This window comes from Heloderma suspectum, chromosome 3 (assembly GCF_057233095.1).
Source record: "Heloderma suspectum isolate Gila_16-S chromosome 3, 16-S_ref, whole genome shotgun sequence".
NCBI lineage: Eukaryota > Metazoa > Chordata > Lepidosauria > Squamata > Helodermatidae > Heloderma > Heloderma suspectum.
Window position 1 is genome coordinate 92,374,125 of NC_139460.1, and position 26,331 is coordinate 92,400,455.

The 26,331-nt window shown below is 43.7% G+C and overlaps 1 protein-coding gene across 1 annotated transcript in view; it reads right to left on the reverse strand.

Moving 5' to 3' along the window:
• The window catches only part of LOC146349939 (cystathionine beta-synthase-like protein), a 69,400-nt gene that overhangs the window by 32,709 nt on the left and 10,360 nt on the right, over window positions 1–26,331 (reverse strand). Inside the window, exons 2-7 of the mRNA XM_084843831.1 lie at window positions 6,002–6,213; window positions 5,698–5,804; window positions 4,411–4,545; window positions 2,011–2,090; window positions 1,351–1,485; window positions 34–103 (exon numbers count right to left, since the gene is read on the reverse strand). Of these exons, the coding sequence (XP_084699957.1) occupies window positions 34–103; window positions 1,351–1,485; window positions 2,011–2,090; window positions 4,411–4,545; window positions 5,698–5,804; window positions 6,002–6,207 (733 nt within the window). The 5' untranslated portion in view covers window positions 6,208–6,213. The remainder of the gene's footprint in view (window positions 1–33; window positions 104–1,350; window positions 1,486–2,010; window positions 2,091–4,410; window positions 4,546–5,697; window positions 5,805–6,001; window positions 6,214–26,331) is intronic.

The window sequence follows — 26,331 nt, forward strand, 5'->3', positions numbered from 1 at the left end:
CGAACACAGATGCTACCTGTGGGCTGAACATACCTTCACACTGCTGTAGGATTTCCTCAGCTGTTGTATCATAATGGGCCAGGGGATTACTGGCATTGCGGTACTATGTTGAAAAAGAAAGGAGTATGCAGAGAATCACAAAATAAACAATCTAGCAAGTGTATAAAGAGTGCTATGCTGAGACACACATTGACATACATGTTAAATTGGCATTGGTTTCAAGTGGCTATTTTTTATTGATTTTATTGATCAGAGGCCCATCTCACTTGCTCACTGCAAGACCATGGGAGAGGGACTTTTTGGTAGTGACCTCTGGAATCAGCCTCCACTGGAGGTTCATCAAGCCTCTTTTTTACAGGTCTTTATGACAACTCTGAAGACCCACTTGGTTTTGTTGGCTTTTCTTTGAACTGTATTTTTGGGCTGCTGGTTTTAGTTGCAATTGTTGATGCTTATTGTTTTTATTAATTTTTACTGTTTTACTGTATTGTTTCTTTTATTATTTATGCCTCCTTGGGAGGGTTCAACCCTTAAAGGTGGCCTAAGAGTAATTTAAAATATATACATTTTGTTGATGTTTTATCTGCCTTGCATTTTATTGCAGCTTTATTATTTTTTATTATGTTTTCCTGTATCTGTACTTTTGCTGTTAGCTGCTTTGAGTGCCATTTGATGGAAAGACGGGAATGTAAAGTAAATAAAACACAAGATTATGTTGTCACACGTTATTTACAAAATGCTGGCCCAGAACACCACCCTAAAAATCCCTCAAAGTGGAACATGAGATATTCTTTGGCACAGTACTACTACGATCCCAGCATCACTTCACCAGCGACCACACTGTAGGCAGGCTTATCTAAATGTTATGTTATTTTAATTTTTTTAGTGTAAACGAGAAATTGTCAGATAAGTTCTCATGGTCCTTACATGCCAACATTTGCTCCTCTCTAGTGGCTAATTCTCACACATAGGGTCTAGAGGATAGGAAGTTATTGCCCTTAAGTTCAATTGGAATCAATGGGACACGTTAATTGCAACTAACTTCAGTCCTATTAACTTCAATGAGACCTAAGCATAGGTGGGCCAGAGGATTCAGCTTCTTCCTATCAGCTAAAGTAACTGCACACAAAGAGCTAGTGGGCATCAGTGGACAGCAAATGTTGATCCCTGATTCAAATCCAAGTCGACGAGGCACCAGGTTGCCTCAGTAAGTGGCTTTCACCTTCAGTTTCCTATCTGTCGATAATGGCCTTCACACAGCTTCAGAGCTGTTGGAAGGATGAAAGAAAAAGACTGAATCCCGCTTGGGACCCAGCCTCCTGTAATCCTTCTCTGTGGCTGGTACTTTACCTGATCCAGTATGTGGGAGCTGGGGATTTCATTTTTCAGTCTCCACGCCACCCCGACATGAGATTCTGGTGAATCAAATCTAGCAGTAGTTGGAGTCCTCACAATTTCAGCCCCAAGAGCACGCAGCACATCCACCTGATTTAAGAACAGGGGGGAAAATGGCAAAACTAATTTTGTTTTGCAATGTTTGCACAACTGGGCAATGCTTGCACAACTGGGAAATGAAAGCTTACTTACGGGACTTTTTTTTTAAACTGTATATTCCAGATATTGTTCTGGGTCAACTATTTAGTCACAGTTAGAAAACTGACAGCATGACATTAACTTTATACAATGGGGTAACGCTGGTCTAAATACTCAACTTATTAAACACGTTATTACCTTACTGACACAGCCAGCTGGATATATTGATACCATATGGCAGCCTTCCCCAACCTGGCAACCTCCAGATGTTTTGGACTTCAATGTCCATCAGCCCCAGCCAGCCTGGCCAGTGGTCAGGAATGCTGTGGGGGTTGTCATCCCAAACATCCAGAGAGCACAGGTTGGGGAAGGGGCCACTATGCAGTCAACGGCATTGCTGGCTTGAGATACCCCAATAAACTAATTACGCAACCAAGTCTTGCTCCTTAAGCGTCTGAAATGACAAGCAGCTCTGACCTTCTCCATGCTCATTTTCTCTGGCATCACGATGATACAGCGGTAGCCTTTCACTGCAGCTGCCAGGGCCAGTCCAATCCCTGGAACCAAGAAAAATACTTCACTAAAAGAAGCCCCACTTCCTGGTTTTATATTTCAAAACTCTTTACTTGGAGGAACACAGGAAAGCTGCCTTGTACTGACTCAATAAACTGGTCCATTTACTTCAGGACTGTCTACACCAGCCTTCCCCAGTGTGGTGTTCTCCGACTACAACCCCCGGCATCCCCCAGCCAGCCAGCCTCATGCTGGCTGGGATGCTGGGAGTTGTAGTCCAACCCATCCAAAGGGCACCAGGTTGGGGAAAGGTCGTGCAGACTGCCTGGCATGGGCTCTCCAGGGTTTTGGACAGGAGTCTTTCCCAACCCTACCTGAAGATGCCAGGGATTGAACCTCAGACCTCCTGCATGCAAAGCAGGTGCTCTTAAGCACCAAGCTATGAGTTTCCCCAAATTTATGCCCTACCATTCTGGACCAACCAGGCTCCCACAACGATAGAGCAAGCTGATTTTAAATTTTAAAAAAGTGACTTCACCGTTTTGCCAGGTGATTGGCTGCAATTAAAAACAAAAATCTTTCTATACATTTCCAGTTGCATGCGCACTTCTCTCCCACCAGTGCATATGACTATTTAGGATTCTAGCCCGAACCAATGCATGAGCATGCAGCAACAAAAACTATTGCATATCTACTCTGGAACTCTGTCTCTAGCCAGGCCCACAGAGGGCCTGGTGGTGGCAATTCCAACCCTCCCCCCAAAAAACCTGGTTCCTGATCTCTGCAATATAGACACCCCTGAATCAGCAGAAGGTACAGCTTGAGAGACAGAAGACAGCCATATGTACGCTCAAAGTGAAAACTAAGCTTATTGCAGCTAGGAGGGCAAGCATCTGCTGTGACATTGCACAGGTTTACACTTGTAGTTAATAAAAAGGCATCTTTGAACTGAGCCTGTTAAAGAACAGCACTGCAACTGAGTGATCTGTCTTTCTAGCACTGTAAGAGGGCAAGAGGTGCAGATCAGATCTTAGGAATGTGGAGGCATTAAAGGTCACAGTGTTCTTTTTACAATAGCAGTTCTGATGCTCTAATATAATTGAGAACTCGCGCAAAACCAGAACAGTCCCAGAAGAACAGCAAAAAGCAAATATAATAACCCTGCTTATGATTTAGATAGGAAAAACACTAACTGCTCATATATGCTACCTCAGTAATCCTTGAAAACTCCTATATAGTGTGCCATTATTATTAACCCCCTTATTTCAGATTATAACAGGGTGTTTTTCTGTTACTGCTTAAAATTTTCTCTACGCTTATGGACTTCTTTAGTCTCGCAACCTCACCCTCAGTCAGAGGTGTCATGGGTGCCACTGGCTTAACCTTCTCTGATATTACAGTGGGGCCTGAGCAGTCGAAGTCCAGGCTGCTGAGTGTTAAGCAGAACTTGAAAGACCTTAAAAGTGGAATTCAGTGGTCCATGAGCAACTTGTATTAAAATTGAACAATGTCATCATTCCTTGGACATCTTGTGCTTTCAAACAACATCTCTATGTTCAAATGCCTTTGGATGACAAAGAACAGATGATAACTTGCTGTTTATACAATGTGATGATGGGAGTCCAACCCATCCAGAGGGCACCAGGTTGGGGAAAGCTACCCAGTGAACTCAGGGCTGCATTCATGCGATTTACACCAGGGACCTCCCACTCGTAGTTCATACCCTTAAGCAGTGTACTGCACCAGTGCAGGGGAGAAGGAAGGCCCTGGAAATTGCAGAGCTGTTAAACTTACCATGTTACCCAAGAGAAGACATTAGAACATATTTCAAAAAAAGTTGGAAACACCCACAGAACTGAGACAATTGTGGATTTGCTAAGAACAAGTAATGCTATACCAAAAATCACCTTTTCTTTTGGATATCCCACTGGGTCTATACCAAATGTAACATTTCATTGTCCGCTCACACAAAGCTCTGTTGAAGGCACAGTCTGAAAAGTGTACTGGCAATTGTTAAAGGATGGATGGGGGGGGGGGGGATTAAAAATGGCCAAACATGAATTCTAAAACAAACAAACAAACAAAAAACTGTCAGCAAAACTAGCTCAGACCATGTTTCTCACTCAAATTTTGTAACCACAAAGAACTACATCGCTTTTGTTTACACCACAGCCATCACTTTTGTTATCCCACTGATTTCTCTGGGGGAGAGAAATCACGTGCTTAACCTTTTCATATCTGTTAAGATGCTTTTGTTTTGGGGCAGGGGGAGTAGAAATATCCATTCAGCATTCTGTGTCCCATTCTCTGCCCCAACCCTCCAATACCACAGCTCAGACTGCTCTCAGTCTAAGATATCCATACCTGTGTTTCCTGAAGTTGGTTCAATAATAGTATCTCCAGGTTTCAAAATCCCATCCCTTTCGGCATCTTCCACCATCCTTAGGCTGATTCGGTCTTTCACACTTCCTCCAGCATTAAAAAATTCACATTTTGCCACTGAAAACCAAGAAACCACATTGAGAAACATTTCAGTTGATCGAAAAAGGAGGAACATCAGCTCTCAGTGAATGACCTGGTGAACATCATTTACATCTAGCTGTATTCCAGGAAGAAGCCTATCCAGCCAATCTAACATATTTCAACTGCACAGAAGGAAAGGTGACAAAAGGGCTTTTGATAGATTAGCTTTGAAGCTTTGAAGTCAGCTCAGGATCAGCCTAATGCTGTATTGCTCTCTTAAACCGGCAAGTGACTTTACAGTCAAGTACTGGACCAACATAAAACTTGCTTCTCTCCTGTTGTTTCTCCACACTTCATGCACGCAGACATTACTAATGGGCAAATCTGTCAACTTTGATTTCACCCACGTTCACAGTTTTCCAAAGATATGTTCATTTTGTTCTGATTCCACATTGGATTGTGAATTTTGTTTTTTAGTCCGCATGAAAATTTGTAAGCAACTTTTTTAAATCCACATTTTCTCCAAATGTACACATTTTTGTGCACACTTTTGCAAATGTGCATATTTTCCCCATTGAATAAAGTAATTTTGTGAATATATACATTTTTGATAATATAAACTTTTTTGGTATACTTTCTTTTGCAAATTGCATCACAAGTTTTGGAAATGTAGAAACTTCAGCAGTGAACTGTGTTCTGGTTTTTGTTTAGGCTTGGGGAGTGTGAATTTAGGAAGTCCACATTGAAATAGAAACAGAACAAATTTCTCACCCATCCTTCTCTCTCTCTCACACACCCACCCACCCACCCACCACTTTCCTAGGGAAGGTCACCCTCTATCCTCTGCCACACTCATAGGATTTCTGTAGTTTCTCTACCTCTCTTCATTTCTCAGTGATTAAAGGATAGCTCATGCCTTTTAACCCTGGCTGGAAATGCTCAGGCTGGAAGATTTATCCCACTGCCTGCCAGTTCCCAACCACTGCACTTTAAGACAGGGCAACTGTACAAAAAGCAATTGAGCAGGTGGGTACATGGCTCAGAAAAAGTGAAGAAGTAAAAAGCAAACATGGTCCAAATCTTGACTGAACTTGTCCTGCTTGATCATGGGCCCTCGTTACCAACAGCATTGGCAGTTACTGTGCAAATGTTTGCATTTACAACACCAGCTAGCCCCAAAATACTCACAGAGTTCACATTTAAGCCCAAGTTGCTTTCCAATCTTATTGATTCGCACCATGGGAGTGTCACCAATTCTCTTGAGGATGTCTGGCAAAATATTTGGAGCCTTTGACCTAAACCAAAAAGATACAGAAACATATAATGGAGATCCTTAATATAAATAACATTCCTTAACCCCCACAGCCACATAGCAGTATCAAAATATGGCTTGCAAAAATCAAACTGAATTAGTGCACTGGGTAACAAGAACCACTCCTCCCCTGCAAGAAGACCCTGTCACAGTGAATGGTTCTACTGAATGATCACTTACAATGTGACATGACGATGGGGTGATTCAGATGGGGATTTTCCAAGCTCCCAGGTACACTTGCTTGGGGCATCAGGCCTGATCCATTTCCTCTCCTTCTCAGGGCTGTTACAGGGCTCCTTCTCCAGGTTCCCATTGGGTATGCAACTGGCTGAGATGTGAGAGCAAGACAGTGCATTCATTTCAGCTTCTGCAGGAAGTGATGGCATTGCAACCTCAGGAGGGAAAAAGAGACCAATCTTATTATGACTCAAATGTCTGCAAAAGACAACCCTTGCCTAAATGCAAAATGGCACATAAGTATTAGCAATCTCAATTTAAAACATGCCCCCCCCCACTAACCTCTGCAGAAAGTTTACTTATGTTTCACCTACTGCTTTCAAATTACTCAGCATTTTGAAGGTTAAGCAACATAGAACAATTTCAGCATTTGGCAGAATACTGTACTTGCTTACTTAAAAAAAATTAAAATCTTGAAGTTAATGTGAGAACAGAGTACTATTGATGAGATACCCCACTTTAATGGCACCGAGCTACGTTGGATAATGTCAGAAATATTCTGTGATACACAAAGTGATTAAAGTCTCATAATTAGTTCTTTCCCCCCCGACCCCACATTTTTAGTTAATTTCAAAAGCAGCTCAGGCTTCCACTTCTTAGGAACTAGAATGAGAAACACTATGGGGTAGAAACATCATGGTGAAGATTGGGAGGGAAGATATGGGGTTGAGAGTGTTACAGGTATAAGGAGAGTTTGATGGATAATATGTATGCATTTACATGCAGGTGCACTAAACTCAAGGGTTCTTCCAGACAAGGTTTTTACTGTACAATGATCCTGCCTCATTGACAGAATTTTATGAGTCCAGACAACACCGTATTCCATTCGTAATCCTCCTGTGTTTTCCCACTACTTCCTCCATCTTTCTTCTTTCCACAAAAAATCCATTAAGGAGAAAAAGACAGAATAGCTGCACAGTGCCTTTTGACTGGTAGCACTAGGAACCCTCTTGTCTTGAGGCATCCAAGATGCGTCTATCCCTCAGTTTATTTCACTTCTAGAGATAAAGGGAGAGGGCTGAATCCTTAAGAACTCTGGTGCACAAGTGGTGTGCATTTTAAAAAGGCACCCCTGCACTACATCCTCAAAACGGCAAAATAGACTCAAACTAAAGACTTGTTGTACAGGGGTCAGGGTCCAGAAAAATAAATAGGTAAGTAGGGACAGTTGGAGCATATGGGCTATTTCACAATCGCATCCCAACATCCACACAATTACCAACCCAACCCACTTCTGGCACACTTGATCAAATGTATTGGTGGGAGTCGCACAGATATAATTGCACAATTCTGGGGGCAGGGAGGGGGCGGAGAACCTTGGGCCTTGAACCTTGACTGGCAGGAGGAAGAACGCGTACATATTTGTTTTTGGACAGTGAGTGATAAAAGTGGAAATGACTTGCAACACAAGTGCCAGTCTGGATGATACACCCTATAAGCAAAATGCTGTCTTCTGATCCTTGAATGAATGGATCAGCCCACTGAGTCAGAACAATGGTCCATCAAGCCCTGTATTGTCTATTTTAACAGGCAGGAGCTCTCCGGGGTCTTTCCCTTTGCCAGCTAGCTGGTGTCTGATCATTTTAAACTGGAGATGCTAAAGTTGGACCTTTAGAGTCTTCTGCATCAAAGATGATGCAGACCTATTGCCCCTCCAGTCTTTACAACATGTTATGTGAACAAGTCATACCAGGGACATCTCAGTGAATTAAGGGAAAGGAATTACACCCTCCAGGTTCTGTTTTTAATTCTAGAGTAATTCACCTGGAATGCCATTTCCAAACCTCAGGTCTGATCTCACAATCCCCAACATAGACCAAAGTGCAAACATCAGCCAAGCGTTCTTTAATATGATAAAAACATAAGAACAGCCATGCTGGATCAGACCAAGAGTCCATCTAGTCCAGCAAATAAATTTATTTAACAGATAAATAACAGATTTATTTATCTGTTCATACAGTGGCCAACCAGCTGCCCATGGGAAACCCACAAGCAGGGCATGAGTGCAACAGCACCCTTCCACCCATGTTCCCCAGCAACTGGTGTACATAGGCTCACTTCCTCTGGTACTGGAGGTAGCACATATTCATCAAGACTAGTAGCCACTGATAGCCTTTTCCTCCAGGAATTTATCTAACCTACCTTTAAAGCCATCCAAATTGGTGATATATTTGCACTGCAAGAAAATAGGTTTTTTGCCTGTTCTTATATTACTAACATTGTGTGGTCTGTTTCTCCAAAGCCTCAGGACACACAGATTAAAAGATCCAGGTGGGGATATTAGACTGAACACAAAATCTTTGTGCAGCTTTAATAAGCAAATCAGCAGCAAAATGAAGCTTGCAAGACTGAAAAATCAAGAACTAGAAACTCAAGTGTAGCCAGGAGTCTAGGAAATGTGGCCTGTGGGCAGATCATTCGGCACATGAAATATTCCCTCAGGCAAAAACCTAATTTTCTGAAGTTGGCATGTTTCAGAGACTGATACCACATTTGTCACCTGACAGTGGTAACAGGGCAGCTTCCATTTCTCCCTGATCCTCAACTCCCATCTGTGCTGATTTGGAGGCAGCAACACAAGACAGACATACGGTTTGCTGTTCTTTTACCAAAAGATACCGGGAGCCAGGACAGACCTGCGTTTCAGAGTATACCAGGGCGGGATGGGGTGGGGGGTGATTGGCAACCTTAATACACATTCACAGAAATCAGATATTATGTCACTGCATACTTTAAAAAAGGATGTTTCACTGAGTACCTGCGAAGTACATTTTTCAGTAAGAACACTGAACTCTCACTGCTGAAGTTGCCAATTTTTTTCTTTTGATTAGCAAAGTAAGCAGAGTTTGCAAAGAGGAAACTTATTCAATTAGTTTGTCAGCAGGAATTAGAGCTCATAGATCTTGATCCTTTCCTGAAAGGGTGTCTAATGCCCTTAAGAAGCCTACAGCTGTCAGGGTCCAAGACCACATCCCTTGAACAGCTGCACCTGGAGAATATCTGCATGTTCAATAGTATACTCACTGGTTCCATTTCCTGCCTTGTCCAGATAAAAAACCAGAAGGACTCTAGCTATAAGCCAAAGCACACAGATCAAAGCAGCAGATGAAAGAAGCACAGAAGCTGGACAAGCAGGTTGGGAGATTTGGGAAGTACAATAGCCACTGGAGAATCACATGGTGCAAATGATGGGAATTTGTCAGAAGCCATTAGAACCCATTGCAGTTAATAAATTCCTAAACCAATTTGTTACTTCTAGAACTATTATTTCTAACAAGCAAAATATGTTACCACAGCAACACCCAGGATGCTGTAGATGAGGGATGAGGAACCTCCAGGCTGAATCCAGCCCACCAGGCCACCCCATCCAGCCTGCAAGGCCCCACAAGATGCCCCTCCCCCACCCTTACGCCCCACTCCTCCAAGAATGGAGAGAAGACAGGAGGGTCTATGCCACGGTCTGGAGGAGCACACCTCATGAGAATGTAAGAAGAGCCCTGCTGGGTCAGACCAAGGGTCCATCTAGTCCAGCATCTGTTCACACAGTGGCCAAACAGCTGCCCACAGGAAAGCCACAAGCAGGAGGTGAGTGCAACAGCACCCTCCTACCCATGTTCCCCAGCAACTGGCGTATTTAGGCATACTGCCTCCGATACTGGAGGTAGTGAATAGCCATCAGGACAAGTAGCCACTGATAGCCTTCTCCTCCATGATTTTGTCCAATTCCCTTTTAAAGCCATACAAATTGGTGGCCATCACTACGTCCTGTGGAACTGAATTCCATTGTTTTAACTAGGCACGTGTGACGAAGTAGTTCGTTTTATCCATCCTGAATCTCCCACCAGTCAGCTTCTAGTATTGGGATGACCCCAGGTTCTAATAATATGAGAACGGGAGAAAAATGTCTCCCTATCCACTTTTTCCATGCCATGCATAATTCTGTACACCTCTATCATGCCCCCCTTATTCACCTTTTTTCCAAACTGAATAACCCCAGCTGTTGTAACATTTCCTCATAGGGGAGTTGCTCCAGCCTCTTGATCATTTTAGCTGCCCTTTTTGCACCTCGAGGCTGCGGCTCGATCCCCCTCCCCTTCTCTGACTGGGGCAGGCAGGGGAGGAGTGAAGCCTCTCCTGGACTTAGCCAGTACCTCAGTGAGCCAGTGAGTCCCAACCCAGCTTTGCTCCAGCTCCCCTTCACCGATTAGAAGTAACGATGCTCAACCCCTAAGCAGCTGGCATCACCGCTTCTGTGTTTCGGATAAATGCGGTTCCCACATTTTGTAACATTTATACAACGTGTACCATTAAAAGAAATCATTATGTTTAAACAACGGTGTTTCATCCACCTACTGGTGTGTAAAAAATACACCAAACTATTTAGTTAGCAATCTGTAAACTTATCTACAAAGTTGAGACAAATACCTTGTAGGTAAGTTTACAGGTGTCAGGAGTGTTTAAACTATTAATAATGTTTTGCAAGGATGTATTAGATTTATTTCGGACAATTTACAAGTAGTTTTACTAAAGGGAAGCTTTGCTAACTGAATATTTTGGGGTATTTTTACACACCAATAGGTGGATGCAACAAATTCAAGTTTATACCAAAAAATAGTTTAAACATAATGATTTCTTCTAATAGTACATGTTGTATAAACATTACAGAATGTGGGTTCAGTGGACAACATTCACACAACTTTTCATATGTGTTTAGTTTCTTTGGAGTATTTCAAAATGTTAACAATGTTTTATGGTTGTATTTTAATTGCAGCCCCAAGGAAGGAAGTTTCTTCCGAAATGCATCTGGCAGAATAAAATATTTCATTCAGGCACCTGAGAACTTATTTTCTATTTTGTTTATAATATATTAGCGCCTTCCCCTCCTGCTGTTTTTTAAAATCTGTTTCTGTGCCATCCGTAGCTGTGCGGAAGCAGTGATGCCAGTGGGGGCACTGGGAAGGGGAGAAGGCTAAACCCTCCCCCAAGTGAACTTGAAGTAGCAACGCCCATCGGGGTTACTGGGCAGGGAGAGGCTTCAACTTCCCTCTGTGTTTCTCTTGACCATCCAACCATCTGAGGTAACTAAGAACTATAGGGAATGCGTTCCTCTTCCAGTAACATTCTCCCCATGAAGTGGGATGCTCCATAAATTAAGTAGCAAGTGGGGGTAGTTATATACCATGAGCCACCTTGAATCCATTTGCCTGTCTTTGAATTTCCTGTTAGCCATTAATGAAAGCATTTATGTTAACACAACCAGAAAAGGGCTTCGCAAAGGAAGCAGGGAAACAGTTCTTTCTTGTTCCCTTCTCATATAAAGCTGCCAGATTTACTTCTCTAACTGTGCCAAATCAGAAATATTGTACATAATCATTGACTTCATTAGCAATTATATAATCCTTTTTACAAATCACAACTCCAAAGTGCAACAGATATTAAGATCACATTGTCACAAGATCTATTGGTACTAAGCCAGAAGGCCTAAACTGTTCCAAAACTGAACAAAACAAGCCCAACACTGTTGAAATGTCTCCATTGTGTTATTCTTTCCCTCCCCATAAAAATTATAAGTTCTACTTTTATTTCCATATCTATTCCATATTTTTCATCTCCACTGACTGAGATTTGGCATAAGGACAGATTTCCAACCATTTGCCAGTAATATACATGCCTCACTTAGCGTGCAAGTTAACTATTATAGTATGTTATTTCCTTACATGTCTATCTACTGCCTTGAATAAAATAACTTGAGGTGTCAGTGGATAGCAGGACCTATTATCTCTCTAATTTGCTGTACAATATCTAATTACTTTTTTTTTTTTTTTAACTTGAGGACATTTCCACCAGATTTGTGCAAACGTTCCCCTCCACCCCCCAACACACACATCTCCAACGTAAATTTGATAAATTAGACATTTTTGCCAGTCTAATTGGAGTATAATACCATTTATATAGTGTTTTGCAGAAGTTTTCCTTCAATGCCACATCCCTCCCCCCAAAAGGAGTTTTAGATTTTTCACAAACATATATCCAATCTTTATCAGAAAGTTTAATACTAAATTCCCTTTCCTGATTCTGCTTCAAAGTAGCATTTATATTGTAATGATTGTGTTTAACTCCTATGGCCTATTTCAATAAGCCTTATGTCAGCCATTTCTTTATGAAAACCATCCTTCTTGCTTTAAAATCCCCTGGCATCCAAATAACTGTCAACATTGAAACATTTGAACAATAGCCTGTAGATGCTAGTGTGGTGTAGTAAAGTGTACTTAGAATTAGACAGCCCTTGATCACCTGCAGTATCAAGATGAATGTACATTTATCCCTGGGGCATCTAGATAAGAACCACCCTAGAGCCAGAGCTTCAGATCCAAGGCTATTGTGACAGATCATACCCTGAGGTACTTCGTTTGCTTTGCAACAGGGTGACTGAGTCAAACTTTCATTTGCTTCAACTATTAATCCAGTGGGTATCTGGTGTCTCAGCTGTTGTTTTGGATAAGAATAAAAGGGATTAAGACTCATGGGCCTGACGTAGAGGAACATATCTGCCAAACAGCATCCTTCACTGCATCTGAGGGCAGCAGTCTAGCTTAGGGGGTGAAGGCCAGGCCATATGGTACATACACAGCTCTATCCTCAAACAACTCATCACCACTCCCTGCCCTCCAGCATTCACTGTCCAAGATGGCTGCCTCATTCTTACCTGCTGCTACGGCCAACCTACTTGTGCAAGGTTAACAAGCTGTGGCACTCTCTCTCAGATTTGTTCAGGAGAAATGGCCGGGGTGAGTGAGCTCAGGAGGACCAGCTAGGGGGCTGCCACTCCTCCTTCAACATCTGCTGCCTAAGACAGGTGCCAACGGTAGGGCTGGTCTTGTTGACCCAGCTTTTATTGAACAGCGTTAACAGTGGCACACTGTTCAATAGGTTCAATAGGAAAACAGACAAGTCATTTGCTCATCCAGGGTCTCTGAGCCTTTGAAAGCAGCATGACGGAAAAGCAACAGGTACCACTTTATCACTGGATTATCAATATAGGGTAGAACTGCATCTGTTAAATGCCTATCTGGGACAGTCTGGAAAGGCAGAGCCCCTTGGGGGAAAGGTGGCTACTCCACAGAACAGGGATGGGCAACACATGGGCCTCAGCCTTTTTTGCAGCCCCCATGCCCCCCCCTGCTGCCACCAAATTTGCCACTGCAGTGGTGGCAAAAAAGAGTGATTTTTCATTTAAAAAAGGCACACACAGAGCTCCACCTTGTTTCAAAGAAAAATGCCACTCCCCACCCCCTGAAATTCAGTGGTAAGTTTAGTGGTGCAGTGGCAGCAGGGCCCTCTGAGATCTTGAAGTTGCCCACACCTACCACAGAGGCGCAGCTGGCTTCTCACTGGTCACTGCTGCTGTAGGCTGCAATTAAGTTGGGTTCCCATGGGAGTTTCCACCTGAATTATCTGTGTGCCGTGCTGCCATTGATAACAGAACACATAGGGTGTGAGGTCACCGTTCCCAACCATGCAATTATGTTTACCATAGAGAGTCCCTCATCACAGCCTTAAACCAAATTTTCTGGCTCTTGTTCCTCTGTGGCTGCCTGCAGAACCATGCAAGCCAGAGAAAACAGGTGCTGCCCTCAGTTGCCGGTCCAAACATCAGCAATTCGTCTGATCCCAATTAATTAATTCTTGCTTGAAAGCCTGAGTTCTAGAAACTCATAATCAGGAAAGATTGCCCGAGCCTAAGTTATCATCATAAGACAAAGGGAAATTTAGAATAAAATTTTGGTATTTCTGTATAGCCTAATATCTGTAATTGTCTATGTTTCTAGAATGATTTAAAAAATACATGCACATTTTGCTCTGGATTATTCTAAAAGATGTCCCTTTTATTCCACATTTACCTCTATCATAATGGTTTTAAAGAACTGGAGAACAAACAGTCTTTCAAGAATGGATTGGGAGGAATCCGAGTGCCCGGGGTTGGCTAAGAACAAGTGTATAGCCTCCATGCCAGGGTCAATTACTTTTGGTTTGTGTTCCAAGTTTCTACCAGCCAGGGTTTAAAGAACTTGTGTGGGTGCTTTTAGCCAGTTTCCCCCTTGATAAGGTTTAAAAGTCAAGCCTTAGTTTGTATCAGAGTAGAAATAGAATATATACAGCATAGGATAGCCCAGCTCTACTGATAAGATAGGAATGGGCCAAGAGTAAATATGCATATTGGGCAACTGTGTAATTTTTCTCAATGCAAAATCTGTATTCATGAGTTACTCATGCGTAGAACACTCCTATGGCTGAAGCAGAAGCAGGGACGCACTTTTAGCCCTGTGCTCAATGTCACACATCTGCACACTGAGTGTAGTCATCTGTAAAGGAACCCCAATGCGGGACTAGCTGTTCTCATGCACAGGTTCTCATGCAGGGGGTCTACATAACCAGGACACCTGGTTGCGCAGGAGCCCACAAGCATGCAACTGCTTGCATGTTCAGCTGCCTTTGCAGACAGCCATGCTCAATGGGCGGATGCTGGAGCAAGGGTACATGACATCAGAGACAGGGCTATAAGCACAGCCCTGGCCCAATACAGAAATGCCCAATGCGTGATTAATGCATGAACAGAGCTAAGGTATACAGAGAAGACTGGCATCTGCACCCAGCCATATTAGGCCATCTGCCAGGGCCCATCAGGGCCAATGTCTTGCCTGGGCCCACCTCAGCCCCCGCTGCCACCAGTGGGGCTCTCTTGAAGCAACAGTGCTGCAGCTGCCACTCTCCCCCTCCCACTTGCATGCTCACTGGCTTACCCAGTGATGGTGCTGGAGGGGCAATGAGCTGGGAGGTAGGTGAATGCTGGACGCCTGGCCCATTACAGTACTGCCACTGGATAAGACTGCTCATGAGGGGAAGCTGTTCTCTGCCCCACCCCTTGCACTCACGAGTGAGAAAGTTACCCAGCAGTAATGCTGTAATGGAGCTAGGCAGCCACTCAGCCCCCAGCCTATTCCAGTGACACTGCTGCCACATAACCCCACTTGAAAGAGCAAGTGCAAGAGGGAGGGTGGGACTTGCAGTTACATAAGAGTCACCAGGGGGGCCAAGTGGTGCTGGGTGCTGGGGGAAGCAGTCAGCATGCGGGCCTGGGGCAAGGGCAGCCTGCCCAGCCCTCCCCACCCACTTAGGAACCAGGACTGATCAAGGTGTTACATCACTTCATTAAACAATGTCAATGTTTTCACTTTTTGTTTGCATTACATTGCCAAACCTTAAGGGCAGGAGGGAGTTCCAGTGCAATCGGGCTCCTTGCCCATTCAGCTGAAGAGGAAAGGAGCACAGGTCAAAGTGCTTTGACTGCTGTCCTCTGTCCAATCCTGATAAAACACACGAATGAAGCACAAGACATCCCTGACTTTCATGCAGCTGCCATGCAGCCAGATTTTTTTCAAATCTACCTAGCCACCGCCTTTGGAGAGAAAAGTGCAGAAAATTACCTTTGAAAAAATAACCCTGTTCTCTATAGAAATATTGCAGGAAATTCATATCCTTGGTAAACAACTTGTTAATCAGTGAAGTTATAATCAGAAATTTTGACTATCATATATTCAAACTTCTGTGCAATCATGAGGGTGAGGGAAAAAAAGTTTAAAAAGTGAGAGCTGGGATTCTCATGATTGAGGATTCGTCCAGATTGGTAGCTTTTCCCATACAGCCCACTACAAAACATTACACTGAGTGGAATAGGATACATCCTGTTCCACGATCCATCACAGTCTGTGCTCCTCACTTTTTCCCTCATACTCTGTAATTACAGAGCTACATGCTTTTATCCAATTGTTCGGGACAAAAGTATCATGCTGTTCTTCTTTCTGGCCATTGTCTCAACACTCCTCATTCCTTACCAGAGTATACAAATGGGATCTGCTACAGTACGTTGACGTGTGGAATGCTCCTGCTCACGATATAACAAATGTAACTGTTGACAACATTAGGAACAGGCCATGGACATGAGCATGAAGAGAGGCCCTGAAGAACACAGTCCACGATGAAGCAGAACAAGACATTATTAAGGGAGAAGAGGTAGCTTAAGATCTAAATGTAATTGCAATCACAGGACATGGTGTTGAACTTCTGCGAACTCACTAAGATTCATATATTGTTCTGAACTTGCTCCATATTGATTTTCTGGCACCACTGGCTTGGTTTCCTGAGATCACTACAGTGCTTCGATGACCTCAGTATTGTAGAATAGCATAATAAGTGGCTTCCGTCTCTGTATACTGGCTTTGCTGAACACAGTATAAAGGCTGGGATAGGCAAAGGGGAAGGTAAGTGAGCAAGGAAACACTATCAGACAGAATAACCTGCAGCTGTGTAGATTTAAGGCTTTTAAGGACCCCAGGGTGGTCTGCTGGTTCCATCATTGAAGACTTTTCCTGCAGTGACAAAGTTTCAGGATTCACTTCCACCTGGAGGACTAGCCATCTCCCTCTGCTGAAGGTACTGAGTTAGGCTGCAGTGAGCCATCATTGTTCAGTAACCATATCCCCTGTTGTGATTAGGATTAGGGATGGGGGAGAATTTCTCCCCGAAACTTCGGGGGGCCGAGTGCCAACGTATTCGGCCCCCCAAAGTAGTTTCGGGGAGAAATTCTCTGCACCCCTCCCGCCCCCCGCCCCCCCCCCGGGATGGGACTTACCTTTCCCGAATGTCCCTCCCGGCGGCAGGTCCCGGCGGCAGTTCGGCAGGTCTTCGACAGGGGCAGAGGCGGCAACCGGTCTTTCGACCGGCCGCCGCCGCCATTCCAATAAAAGTAAAAAAAAAACGCCCCCGTGATAGGCTACGTGACGATTAATGTAGACTATCACGGCTAGATTTGCAAAGTCAGCCATGATAGGCTACGTAAATCATCACGTAGCCTATCACAGGTGACTTTAAAAAAAAAAGCGCGTATGGCTAATGGCAGCCCCCATAGGGAGCCGCCATTTGCGTTCCTTATTTGGTCACTGTAGTCTACGTAAAGATTACGTAGACTACCACGAAAATAAGGGCAACGCTATTTGCGTTGCCCTTATTTTCGCCGTAGTCTACGTAAAGATTTACGTAGACTACAGCGACCAAATAAGGAACGCGAATGGCGGCTCCCTATGGGAGCTTTTTTTTTTTTTAAAGTCACCCGTGATAGGCTACATGACGATTAACGTAGCCTATCATGGCTGACTTTGCAGATCTAGCCGTGATAGGCTACATTAATCGTCACGTAGCCTATCACGGGGGCGTTTTTTTAAAAAACTTTTTATTTCGCGGCCGGGCGAGATACCTCCTCCCCAGCCTGAATTTCGGCCGGGCGAGGCGGGAAGCCTCCCCCCCGGCCTGAATTTCAGCTGGGCGAGGAGGGAAGCCTCCCCCCCACCGCGAAGCAAGCTGCGAGACCAGGTAAGTGGCTTTTGTGCACCCCTAATTAGGATGCATTGAGGGGCATTATAGGGTAGCCTTGGAGGCCAATTTATTGTAGTGCACTCCTGAGATGTTTCTATATGGAGGCCTCCTAGCACTACCACTCGGAAAGCATCATGCAGCTATTCCGTTCTTCCCTCCTTAACAGGTTTTCCGTGGTAAGGAAAAGATGGAACAAGCAGTAGGAAAACACAGGTAGGTTACAACTGGAAGATGACGACATTTGGATCCTCTGTAAAACTTTGTGAATGAAGCATGATAAAAGTCTTGTTTGGAAGCACCTTTCTGGACCAGTGTATTATACTTGAAGTCAGTAAAACTGAGTCGTACCTTTTCTACTTTATGGTCAGGATTTCTGTTTCTGAGTACATTGTCAGTTTAACCCTGATAAACCCTTACGTTGACCAATGTCAGTGCTTACAAATAATCCTTCTGTGGAGGAAATCCTTTAGGCTACCTCACCCTCTAGACACCAACTTTGAGCACCTTCTCACTGAGGACTAGTAACTAGGTGGAGATTCACTCCCCCTTACCAATTATTCCTTATTCCTTTTCTGCTGTCACCATGTTGTTGTTGTTGTTCAGTCGTTCAGTCGTGTCCGACTCTTCGTGACCCCATGGACCATAGCACGCCAGGCCTTCCTGTCCTGCGCTCTCTCCCGGAGCGTGCTCAAGTTCATATTCATTGCATCCGTGATGCTATCTAGCCATCTCATCCTCTGCCGTCCCCTTCTCCTTTGGCCTTCAGTCTTTCCCAGCATCAGGGTCTTTTCCAGGGAGTTTTCTCTTCGCATTAGGTGGCCAAAATATTGGAGCTTCAGCTTCATTATCTGTCCTTCCAATGAGCACTCAGGGCTGATTTCCTTTAGGATGGACTGATTTGACCTCCTTGCAGTCCAGGGGACTCGTAAGAGTCTTCTCCAGCACCACAGTTCGAAAGCATCAATTCTTCGGCGCTCAGCCTTCCTTATAGTCCAGCTCTCACAGCCATACATTACTACTGGGAAAACCATAGCTTTGATTAGACGGACCTTTGTCGGCAAGGTGATGTCTCTGCTTCTTACTATGCTGTCTAGGTTTGCCATAGCTTTCCTCCCAAGGAGCAAGCGTCTTTTAATTTCATGGCTACAGTCACCGTCTGCGGTGATCTTGGAGCCCAAGAAAGTAAAATCTGTCACTGCTTCCATTTCTTCCCCTTCTATATGCCAGGAAGTGATAGGGCCAGATGACATGATCTTAGTTTTTTTAATGTTGAGTTTCAAACCAGCTTTTGCACTCTCCTCTTTCACTCTCAACAACAGGCTCTTGAGATCCTCTTCGCTTTCTGCCATTAGGGTGGTATCGTCTGCATATCGGAGGTTGTTGATAATTCTCCCGGCAATCTTAATTCCGACCTCTGATTCATCCAACCCGGCATTTCTCATGATGTACTCTGCATATAAGTTAAATAAGCAGGGTGACAATATGCAGCCTTGTCGTACTCCTTTCCCAATTTTGAACCAATCGGTTGTTCCATGTCTGGTTCTTACTGTTGCTTCTTGACCCTCGTACAGGTTTCTCAGGAGACAGGTAAGGTGGTCTGGTACTCCCATCACTTTCAGAATTTGCCACAGTTTGTTGTGATCCACACAATCAAAGGCTTTAGCGTAGTCAATGAAGCAGAAATAGACGTTTTTCTGGAATTCTCTTGCTTTCTCCATGATGCAGCGAATGTTGGCGATTTGATCTCTAGTTCCTCTGCCTCTTCTAAACCCAGCTTGTACTTCCGGTAGTTCTCGGTTCGCATACTGCTGAAGCCTAGCTTGTAGGATTTTGAGCATCACCTTGCTGGCATGTGAAATGAGCGCAATGGTGCGGTAGTTTGAACACTCTTTGGCGTTGCCCTTCTTTGGAATTGGAATGTAAACTGACCTTTTCCAGTCTTGTGGCCACTGTTGAGTGTTCCAGATTTGTTGGCATATTGAATGCAGCACTTTAACAGCATCATCTTTTAGGATTTTAAATAGCTCGGCTGGAATACTGTCATCTCCGCTAGCTTTGTTGTTACTAATGCTTCCTAAGGCCCACCTGACTTCACTCTCTAGGATGTCCGGCTCAAGTTCAGTGACCGCATTATCATGGCTATCAGGGACATTCAGATCTTTCCTGTATAGTTCTTCTGTGTATTCTTGCCACCTCTTCTTAATCTCATCTGCTTCTGTTAGGTCCCTGCCTTCTTTGTCCTTTATCATGCCCGTCTTTGCACAAAACGTTCCCTTGAGATCTCCAATTTTCTTGAAGAGATCTCTAGTCTTTCCCATTCTGTTGTTTTCCTCGATTTCTTTGCATTGTTCATTTAAGAAGGCCTTCTTGTCTCTCCTTGCTATTCTCTGGAACTCTGCATTCAGTTGGGTATATCTTCCCCTTTCTCCTTTGCTTTTCGCTTCCCTTCTTTCGTGAGCTACTTGTAAAGCCTCATCAGACAGCCACTTGGCTTTCTTGCATTTCTTTTTCTTTGGGATGGATTTCGTTGCTGCCTCCTGAACAATGTTACGGACCTCCGTCCATAGTTCCTCAGGCACTCTGTCTATCAGGTCTAATCCCTGAAATCTATTCCTCACCTCCACTGTATATTCATCAGGGATATGATTTAGGTCATACCTGAAAGGTTTAGTGGCTTTCCCTACGTTCTTCAATTTAAGCCGAAATTTTGCAAGAAGCAGCTCATGATCTGAGCCACAGTCAGCTCCAGGTCTTGTTTTTACTGACTGTATGGAGCTTCTCCATCTTTGGCTGCAAAGGACATAATCAATCTGATTTCGATATTGACCATCTGGTGACGTCCATGTGTAGAGTCGCCTCTTGTGCTGTTGGAAAAGAGTGTTTGCTATGATCAGCGTGTTCTCTTGGCAAAACTCTATTAGCCTTTGTCCTGCTTCATTTTGTACACCAAGGCCATGCCTGCCTGTTATCCCGGTGATTTCTTGACTTCCTACTTTAGCATTCCAATCCCCTATGATGAAGAGGACATCTTTTTTTGGTGTTAGTTCTAGAAGGTGTTGTAGGTCTTCATAGAACCGATCAACCTCAGCTTCTTCGGCCTCAGTGGTTGGGGCATAGACTTGAATTACTGTGATGTTGAATGGTTTGCCTTGGATTTGTACTGAGATCATTCTATCATTTTTAAGATTGTACCCCAGTACTGCTTTTCCCACCCTTTTCTTGACTATGAGTGCTACTCCATTTCTTCTAAGGGATTCTTGCCCACAATAGTAGATATGATGGTCACCTGAATTAAATTCGCCCATGCCTGTCCATTTTAGTTCGCTGATTCCCAAGATGTCGATGTTCAATCTTGCCATCTCATGTTTGACCACCTCCAGCTTACCTTGATTCATTGATCTGACATTCCAGGTTCCTAAACAATATTGTTCTTTACAGCATCGGATTTTCTTTTCACCGCCAGACACATCCACAGCTGAGTGTCCTTTCGGGTTTGGCCCAGCCGCTTCACTCTTTCTGGCGCTACTTGGAAATACCCTCTGCTCTTCCCCAGTAGCATATTGGACACCTTCCGACCTGAGGGGCTCATCTTCCGGCGTCATATCTTTTAGCCTTGTGATACGTTCCATGGGGTTTTCTTGGCAAGAATACTGGAGTGGGTTGCCATTTCCTTCTCCAGTGGACCACATTTTGTCAGAACTCTCTGCCATGACCTGTCCGTCTTGGGTGGCCCTGCATGGCATAGCTTATGGCTTCACTGAGTTACGCAAGCCCCTTCGCCACAACAAGGCAGTGATCCATGAAGGGATCACTGTATGCTGTCACCATACAATATAAATTATTTTGTTTACCAAGGCTTCTCTCAAGAGTTCTCCTTCAGTCTTCACTCTGGTCCAGCAACCACTGTTGCCTCAGGTTCGCCACCTCTTGCTGACACTGGTCACAGCTATTTCTTGAAGGTTGCCTCAGGAGAGTCCTGCTTTGACCTTGCGGACCTTCTCCAGCTCCTGCCACGAGTGATTGCAGCCTCTGCTAGTGGTCTTTCCTCAGCCCTGGCTCCTAACATTTCTTCTTCCAGCTTCCCTTGAGCAGCTGCTTCTTCTCAGCTCAGAGAAGCTCTCCCAGTACTGGACTTCTCTTTATATACACTCCAGTCAGGATCCACCAGCCAATCAGTTCTTTAATGAGTAGAATCCTTTCCCCACAGTCACTAACCATGGGGCTGACAGACAAAGATAGAAAACCTCACTTCATATAGCCAAATCCCTGTTCATGATAAGCTACAAAGTGGCAGGTTAGCTTGACCTGTAAATGTTGTAATGCTTCTCTGGTCCAAGTCACCAGAACAAGACAGTTTTTCACTTTACAATTAACCTTTCACATCTCCTTCCTTGTTTCAAAAGGAAGGAATGTTTACATTTTCACACTAAAACACTGAATTTTCCCTTTGGTAATAACAGGTTATTTACATCTTCCTCACTATTATTTGCATTTTGTTGTTGTTCAGTCGTGTCCGACTCTTCGTGACCCCATGGACCATAGCACGCCAGGCCTTCCTGTCCTGCGCTCTCTCCCGGAGCGTGCTCAAGTTCATTGCATCAAATATTCATTGCATCGGTGATGCTATCTAGCCATCTCATCCTCTGTTGTCCCCTTCTCCTTTTGCCTTCAATCTTTCCCAGCATCAGGGTCTTTTCCAGAGTGTTTTCTCTTTGCATTAGGTGGCCAAAATATTGGAGCTTCAGCTTCAGTATCTGTCCTTCCAATGAGCAGTCAGGGTTGATTTCCTTTAGGATGGACTGATTGGACCTCCTTGCAGTCCAGGGGACTCGTAAGAGTCTTCTCCAGCACCACAGTTCGAGAGCATCAATTCTTCGGCGCTCAGCCTTCCTTATAGTCCAGCTCTCACAGCCATACGCTACTACTGGGAAAACCATAGCTTTGATTAGACGGACCTTTGTCGGCAAGGTGATGTCTCTGCTTCTTACTATGCTGTCTAGGTTGGCCATAGCTTTCCTCCCCAGGAGCAAGCGTCTTTTAATTTCATGGCTACAGTCACCGTCTGCGGTGATCTTGGAGCCCAAGAAAGTAAAATCTGTCACTGCTTCCATTTCTTCCCCTTCTATATGCCAGGAAGTGATGGGGCCAGATGCCATGATCTTCGTTTTTTTAATGTGGAGTTTCAAACCAGCTTTTGCATTTACTAAATGAATTTTTAAGCCACCCTTCCTGGTTTAGAAGTACACAGTGCTGTATCTAAATTGTTAATAATGTTCTTACGGAGCAATCCTATGGCCCCTAGACATTGTCTGAGGGGCCACAAGATACTGGAGATTTTCACCTCCAAGGCTGTGCACAGAGCTACAACCTCAGAGGTGAAAATCCCTGCCCAGTTCTACCTACACACACACACACACACACACACACACACCCGCAGAAAGCTCTGTGATGGTTCCTCCTCGGAGGTCGGTGTCATGACCTTAGAAGAGAATGGGGAGTTGAGGGAGGAGAAGATCAACAGGATCATAAACCCTTTCAAACCCCGGACCTGTCCCTGGTAGTGCGACTCCACTGGCTCAAATGCCCATCTAGTGGGAAAACTATAAAGGGGGTCAGAGAGGTGAAAATCCCTTACTCCTCCCACCCTGCTGACAGTAGCCTGACAGGGCACAGAATTCTCTGAAACCTTGAAGACTGGAGTTTTCCATCTAAGAGGAGGCAATCCAGAAGGAGTGTGTCCTTAGTGTACTTTAAGTGTCTTAATTCAAACATGGATGTACTGTGTAGGATGTTCCTTCAAACATGTCCTTATACTAACAGCAGAGCGGTGCTTCCCTAGAGGCCCTTCTGTCCACATCAGACATCCATCCTCTATGGCTTATGACTTCCAGTGCAGAAGCAAATGCTACTATGAGAATCTAAACTACTTCATGGTAATGCACTACGGTGTGCCAAGATTATAAAACACCCAATTGTACAAGAGCAAGAACAGCAGACTCAGTGTACCAAATAAGATACAGAAGCAGCAGTCTTCTTGTTATGATATATAGATATAGATACCCCTAAGGCTGTAAAATCTCAGCTCTGCTCATGCTGTAGATCTTGCCAAACAAGAATGGGGATATCTATTTCCTAAGGTTCATCAGTTATATTAATATGCCTGGGAATTCTTCCAGAATATTGCTGGTATTTACAATGTTTATTGCAATGGCACTGTGTTGAACTTCGCTCTAATACCAAGTTCCTCCACCTTAGTAAGAATGTGGAGGAACTAATTGGACCTAAAAAATTAGGGGTTATCCAAACTGATTTGTTCTTAGAGTAGACCCATGACTCATGTTCCATAGTTTTCAATGGATCTACCCTAAGTATGACTACACATGAATCTAGCCCAGGATGTTTTTTCCTCCTGTTTTCAACAGGAAAAATTCAGAGGTGCAGTAATTTTCACTCATCATTGTTTTTAAGCTTTAATTCTTGCTATTACATTTTTGCTTTTATGAAAGATACAAAACATTGGGATTTTATAATGAGATCCAAGAACAGCTATACTTGGGTGAAGGTTGGAGACAAAGTTCATCCTAAAAGATACAAACATAGGCAAGGCTGGAATATGTCATGCAATGAAGTTCACATTTCACACTCGGAAACATAACAAACTTGCAGTGCACTTGAATTTGATTTTTAAAAGAGACAAGCCTCTTGCAAAATTGTCTTTTGGAATAAGTGAAATTACATCAATTGCCATGTAAGAATGTTAATTTCAGAGCTTCTTCTCTAGAACAAGTTCACTGTCCTCATGTGGGATATTTGCTGAGGCCCACATACTATTTCTACAAATAATTTCTACGTAATACTTCCACAAATATCATTTATGAAGAACTTTTAGTTTACTAAACACTGTACACAGATTAAACACAAGGCAGTCCCCGTTCTTCCTTTACCACACCACTGGAGGCTTCTATTGCAATCTTTTATTTTGTCTTATTTGCCACTTAGCAAAAATATACAATTTTAGGCACCTGTTAGGTCAAGTGCAGCAAGCTGAAGCTCTGTCGCCGAGTATATTGGAATACAATGAAAGAATGTATACTTTTAAGGATGCCAAATTAAGGACTGTGATTCCAGTCCAACACAGAGCATACAATGCTATATACAAAGATGTTTTAAAAAACCTGAAATGAACACAATTCCTCATGAGAAAAAAATGGAGACAATGAGGCTGCACAAGAAGCTTAGTGATACACTGAAAATTAAATAAAAAGACACATGTAAGAAATAGAAGAACATGTTACCAAGGACAAGTACAGATAAGCATCTTAGATTTTAGTGTCAGGAAACTTAGATCTCAGAATGAGCAGCAGCAGGTGAGGGATGCTAAATGCAACAAAGAGGGCCTTCTAAAGATGTAAGGGGCCCCTAAATATGTCACAAGTCCCTGGCCCCAAGAGGTCACTAGGTAAATCATTCGGGTGCTCTACCAACTCCACACTTCCCTATTATCCCACCGCTAACATCTGCTGATTTACAGAGAGCAGTAGGACTCTCCCTTTTATTTACTTAACTGGGTGCATCAAAGCCACGACTTGGGGAGCAGGGGGTGGGGGAAGAGATGTTAACCTTAGAATCCACTCTGATCATAATACAGGTAGTTAACATTAAAGATATTTTTTTATTTATGGAAACATAAAACATGCAGAACAAGTAGTCATATAATAAATAAAGGTTCAAATAACCTAATCAGCCTTCTTCAATCTGGTGCCCTCCAGATGTTTTGGACTTCAATTCTCATCACCTCTGGCCAGCATGGGAGCTGTAGTCCAAAACATCTGGAGGGCACCAGGCTGGAGAAGGCTAAACAAAAAATCTCTGATCTTACCAAATTCACTCCCTGTCTTCAGCTCCCACATCGAAGTCAACTAACTCTCTCCATCCTAATCTCACCGACTCCCTGCCTTCTAACCCTGGCCCCCAACCATCTCTAATCCTGACTTTCCCAATTTCCACCAACTCCATCAAACGTTCCATTCCGGCCGCCGCTGTTACACCAAGTGTGTTCAAAGTTTGAGGCAGGAAATGGTGGGCCAACTGGTTGGGAAGGACAGTGAAAATTAGTAGAATTGCTCACTTCCTATTTTGCTTCTGTCTTCTTCAAATAGGGGAACTGTGTGCGATCTTGCATAAATAGTAGGAGAGATCAGGACTGCAAGACTGATAAGGAGTTGGTCAGGAAACACCTAGCTAGCCTAAATGAGTTCAAGTATTGAGTGCCAGATAATTGCATCATAGGGTACTAATCAAACTTGCTAATCTATTGTCAGAACTTGGAGAAATTCTGGAGAACAGGCAAGGTGCCACACGTATGGAGACAGGCAAGTGTCCCAATCCTTAAAAAAAAGGTGGGGGGAGAGGAGGAGCCAGGAAACTACAGAGTGGTCAGTCAAACTTTGACACCAGAGGAGTTATAGAACAGATGATAAAACAGTAATTACAACACAGTAATTAGTAGAAGCCAGCACACAAGAATAAATCCTGCCAGACTAATCTTATTTCTGATCAGGTTACTAGCCTAGTAGACTGTCAGAATACTGTGGATGTAATTTATCTGGATTTCAGGAAAGCATTTGACAAAGTTCTCCATGCTATTTGGGCTAGAAAAATGGTTAAATTCAGGCTAGGTGAAAATATTGTCAGGTGGATTCACTGCTGATTGGAAAACCATGCTCAAAGAGTGGGCCAGGTATTCTTCAACATTTTAATCAGTTACTTCAGTGAAAAGGTAGAGGGAATACTTATCAAATTTGCAGAAGATACAAGACTGGGAGGAACACCCAACCCCTCAG